Source organism: Sinocyclocheilus rhinocerous, unplaced genomic scaffold (assembly GCF_001515625.1).
Source record: "Sinocyclocheilus rhinocerous isolate Xijiao unplaced genomic scaffold, SAMN03320098_v1.1 scaffold2834, whole genome shotgun sequence".
NCBI lineage: Eukaryota > Metazoa > Chordata > Actinopteri > Cypriniformes > Cyprinidae > Sinocyclocheilus > Sinocyclocheilus rhinocerous.
In genome coordinates this window covers 244,079-249,100 of record NW_015662588.1, presented here as the reverse complement: position 1 = coordinate 249,100, position 5,022 = coordinate 244,079, and the positions used below count along the sequence as shown (strand labels likewise).

At 38.9% G+C, this 5,022-nt stretch overlaps 1 protein-coding gene across 1 annotated transcript in view; it reads left to right on the top strand.

The window, feature by feature from the left end:
* The window catches only part of LOC107728164 (Down syndrome cell adhesion molecule-like protein 1 homolog), a 138,465-nt gene that overhangs the window by 114,749 nt on the left and 18,694 nt on the right, over positions 1 to 5,022 (top strand). Inside the window, exons 18-20 of the mRNA XM_016538257.1 lie at positions 889 to 1,035; positions 2,323 to 2,478; positions 4,597 to 4,736. Of these exons, the coding sequence (XP_016393743.1) occupies positions 889 to 1,035; positions 2,323 to 2,478; positions 4,597 to 4,736 (443 nt within the window). The remainder of the gene's footprint in view (positions 1 to 888; positions 1,036 to 2,322; positions 2,479 to 4,596; positions 4,737 to 5,022) is intronic.

Below are 5,022 nucleotides of genomic sequence, written 5' to 3'. Positions count from 1 at the left end.
TATATATATATATATATATATATATATATATGTAAGAAAGAAAATCATACTTGTTTGAAATGACATAAGGGTGAATAAGTAGTTTTGCCTAGGAGGAAAGCAAGATGCCAATACACCCATAAGATACCAATATACCTGTTATAAGTGTCAGATCCAGAGAGTGAGAGCCTGGGTTTTGCGCGCAAGGTTGAAGAGTTATTGCGAGTTGTGCTTGTGAGCGTTCTGTCAAGCCGTTCTACTCTAAATGGCAGTTTTAGTGTGGTCCACCAGGGTCAGACCCTAAGGCCTCTTGAAACAAATACCATGATTTCTCCTCTGCTCTCTCTCCCTCCCTCCTCACACCATCTCCTTTACTCACTCCTTCTCTTCCTGCGCCAGCTGCAGCTGCTCCCTTATAGAGCCAAGCCAGCTTTATCCCTCTTCTATACCTCCTTTCATCCTGTCGTCCGCACATGCTTTTTCCCTCCCAGCAAGTCACACAGACAGGCTCTGTGTCCCCTCAATAGTGCCATTATTTATTCAGGGACACAATTTGGCACATCACCACCACCACATTTGCGGTGTATCCGGAAAAAAAATCAAACACATTTAGTAGGTGAAACAGCTCAAGATCGAGATAACAGTAACGTTTCACTTCTCCTCAGCTTCGGGACATGATTGTTCCATCCATTTTGAGTGTAGTTACAAGGTTGTTGATGCTCTTGGGCCATACCAAGTGCTCCAATTGCAGTATATTACTGTCATTTTACTATATCACTGTAATTGTGCTCTTTCACTGCAATTTTTGTTTCCACTTCACCTATTGTATCTTGTTTCCATTGGTGCCTGAATTATTTTCCTGCCACTTCCTTTGCTTTTATGTGACCGTCTCTCATTTTTCTCTCACAGTTCCGAGCCAGCCACCCCAGAATATACGGGCCATCACGGTGACATCAGACGAGGCGGTGATCACGTGGTCCGAGCCCCCACGGATGACCCTTAACGGGGTTCTGAAGGGCTACCGTGTGGTGTTCTGGTCCCTCTACCCCGATGGAGGTGGGTGCTGTGGGGGCCAGACACTGGGGCTCAATCAGAGTAATTATAAACTATTACTGTTACTTCCTCACTAGCAGCAGTCCCTGTAGAGCGCCCCCTACTGCCCGCCCGTGTATCTGTATCCCGGCCAGTCCAAACCACAGACAGTGTACATTTGTGGGTGAACAAGTGTATGTGTGCGTGTTGCTGTCTTTTATATCTAAAAGGAGTAAAATGTGGATTAAGAAATCGGCGAAAGCGTCTTCGGTGTCACATGATCCTTCAGAAATCATTCCAGTCTGCTGATTTGGTGCTCAAGAAACATTTCTTATAATTATCGATGTTGAAAACAGTTATGTTGCTTAAAGGGATAGTTTAAAAAATGAAAATTATGTCACTATGTACTCACCCTTGTGTTGTTCCAAACCTGTATGAGTTCCTTTTTTTCTGTTGAACACAAAAGAAGATATTGGCTACCATTGGCTACTGCAACTGTTTGGTTACCAACATTCTTCAAAATATCTTCTTTTGTGTTCAACAGAAGAAAGAAATGTGTACAGGTTTGGAACAATGTTAGGGTGAGTAAATGATCAAATGTAATATTTTACCTTTCACCTTTGATCAATGTAATGTGTCCTTTCCGAATAAAAATTTACTGAAAAAAAATATTTAAAACTGCAAACTTTTGGTAGCGTACTTTAACCAACTTGTTCGAACAGTAAAAATGGTTCATAAATGGGCTGAATAATGGCAAGTAATGGCAAGGTAAGGGTATATAATTTATACCAAGCAGAAGTGAGGGAAAAAATCTATGAAAAAGTCTATGGGTCCTTTTGTGTTTATTAATCTGTCACTTACAAAAAAAGTACTCTGGCAGTACCCTGGTATAGTAAAGATATAAGATGCTACTTTAATATATACCTTGATTACAAAATCATATTCAGTAGGACTCAAGGTTCTTCAAAAAAAATAGCATGCCGTTACCATGGTGTATATCCAAAAATAAATGGTATTTTAACATCTCTAAAGAGCCATGGGAAAACTTTTTACTTTGTTTGTGTTGCATTGGGACGTAAATATCATTGTCTGCTAAATATAGCTATAGCAGTGACAAGCAACCCTTTGTCCAGCAAAATGGACTATTTTAGTCTCCCTCTGAATAATAGCATGGTATTTTTTTGTAAGCGGAATGTGTAAACATGTTTATCCTGTGTTCCCTTGTGAAGTGTTCAAATGATGTGCTGTTATAAGTGAGTAAATGAAAATGCAGAAAAAGGAGAGTCATTTAGTTTTTTTCACATCTCTCAGAATGGGGAGAGATGCAGAACATCACTACCACTCGTGAGCAGGTGGAGCTGAAGGGTTTGGAGAAGTTCACAAACTACAGCATTCAGGTCCTGGCCTACACACAGGCAGGAGATGGCGTCCGCAGCAACGTACTCTACATACAGACCCGAGAAGACCGTAAGTTTGCGCACCACACAAGTAAACATGACCACTGATCATACCGCAACATATCTGCAGAAACCTAATGTGCTGGCTTGTTGTCTATTCCATTAGACAGTTAAGGCATCATGGAACCTCATATGTGACTCCGCACATGAAACGCACAAGAAACCTGACTTGACATTAGCGTGTTGCTAAGCTAAAAGCTTAGCATAAAAATACACAGCATCCCAAAACATTGGGTAAAATAGTACATTTTTAATTCCACTAAATTATATTATTGCTCATTTCCAGTTTGATATATTGGTCCATTAACATTTAAAAGTTTGGTGTTGGTAAGATTTGTTAATGTTTTTGAAATAAGTCTGTTATGCTCAACAAGTCTGCATATATTTGATCAAAAATACAGTAAAACAGTAATGTTGGAGAATAGTATTACTTTTTAAAATAACTGCTTTTTATTTGAATGTATTTAAAAATATTATTTAGTCCTATGATGACAAAGCTAAACTTTCAGCAGTCTTCAGTGTCACATTATCAGTGTCACAATCATCGTATTAATTATTTATTCCTGAGCTTGCTGCAGTGCAATTCATTCTGGGACTGCCTTCTTTATGAATGCTTTTGTCTTAGAATGTGGCCCATTGAGGGATCTTCAAAGACAAATCAATGTTACTTATTACTATTGAGCATATTATGGTCCCTTAACATGCTCCCTAAATAGCCAGCTCACTAGGTTTTGGAACACAAAAATAAAAGAATAGTATATAGGCTTTTATCTGTAACCGATAATTGTGACCATCCATTGAGCTTTCAACCCAGCCAATGGAGAACCCGTATTCAAACACACAGCCACATTATGTGCAAGTCACTTCCCCTTTACCCCTGCTCTATTCAAGCTCAAAGGTGTGTATATGAGGTCTGGGTGGAGGGAGGCTGTCGGGTAGAAAATCTTGCCACAAAACCACATTAGCTGGAGGCAAGTGCTGCATGGTCCATGTCTAGATGATGCTGGATCGCTTGATTGCTGGATGCGGTCGCCGTGGCGACATTTAGGCTCTGATATAGCATTAGCACACTTAATGAGAATTAATAGATTTGGGGCCAATCCTTAAAAAAAAAAAAAACAGACACTTTAACATCAGACAGAAGATTTAAGGCCTGTTCACACCAATATGAATGATCGGTCCAAAAATGCGGCCCAGTTTTTGAAAGCGATTTGTCTGTCTGGAAAGAAATGGCATGGAATGAAAACACAAATTCACTCTCTCACAGTAGGTGGCGCTTATTTGTATTTGTTATGGTGTTTATCAAATAACACCAAATACAAGAGTACAGAGATAAGAGAACCAGTTCTGGCATTAGCACACTTAATGAGAATTAATAGATTTGGGGCCAATCCTTAAAAAAAAAAAAAACAGACACTTTAACATCAGACAGAAGATTTAAGGCCTGTTCACACCAATATGAATGATCGGTCCAAAAATGCGGCCCAGTTTTTGAAAGCGATTTGTCTGTTCAGACAAATGGAAAGAAATGGCATGGAATGAAAACACAAATTCACTCTCTCACAGTAGGTGGCGCTTACTTGTATTTGTTATGGTGTTTATCAAATAACACCAAATACAAGAGTACAGAGATAAGAGAACCAGTTCTGCATTCATCTTCTACTGTTCACTGTCGCTTAACAAAATTGTCTGTTCGTGAGTGTCACCAAGTCATAGTTTTCTGTAACAGCAGTGGCTCTGGGCATATGAACAAAAGCTCAAAACTTAGTGGTTGGCAAATTTTCTTTGCAGTGGAATGAAAAGAGAACACCACTTCATAAAAATGTGAATGCGAATGTTTGTGTCGGTCTGAACACCAATCATTTAAATAAAAATATTTACTGCATTTCATGCGCACTGTACGCAAACCTTTGCATATATGTAAAACCTGAAGTATACTTTGACAGCTGACTAAATAGACAAAAAGACAGCTTGACATATTTTGTCTTCTTTCTAAGTTCAGAAAAACTTTAAATCTGGAATATTTTACACATTTTACAAACAAACCTTTTGGTCACTGGGAGGTGGTATATCCCACAATGTCTCTGTCATATATTAATAGTGTTCTGTCTCTCTTTTTCTCTTTCAGACCCCGGCCCTCCAGCTGGCATCAAAGCAGTGCCATCCTCTGCCACCAGTGTGGTGGTATCCTGGCTTCCCCCCATCAAGCCCAATGGTATCATCCGAAAATACACAATTTACTGTTCCAGCCCTGGATCGGGCCAACCGGTGAGGCATTAAAGATGGAAACTTGTTTTTAACGTTGATTTTGGTGTTAGTGTGGCTTGCGTTAGTGTTTTTGTTCAAAAACGAAATTAAGGCACACTTGTGTTTGTTGAAACAGACAAGAGTGAATATTTGTGTTTTTTTTTTTTTATATAATTTTTTTTTTTTTTGCACTTATGTGATTTATTTCAAATGAGTGTGGGAACAGTATGTGTGGATTTTAGATTCTATCAGTTTTCTTTTGATTCTAAGTATAAATCAGTGTTTATTTCACTATATTGTCTATTTG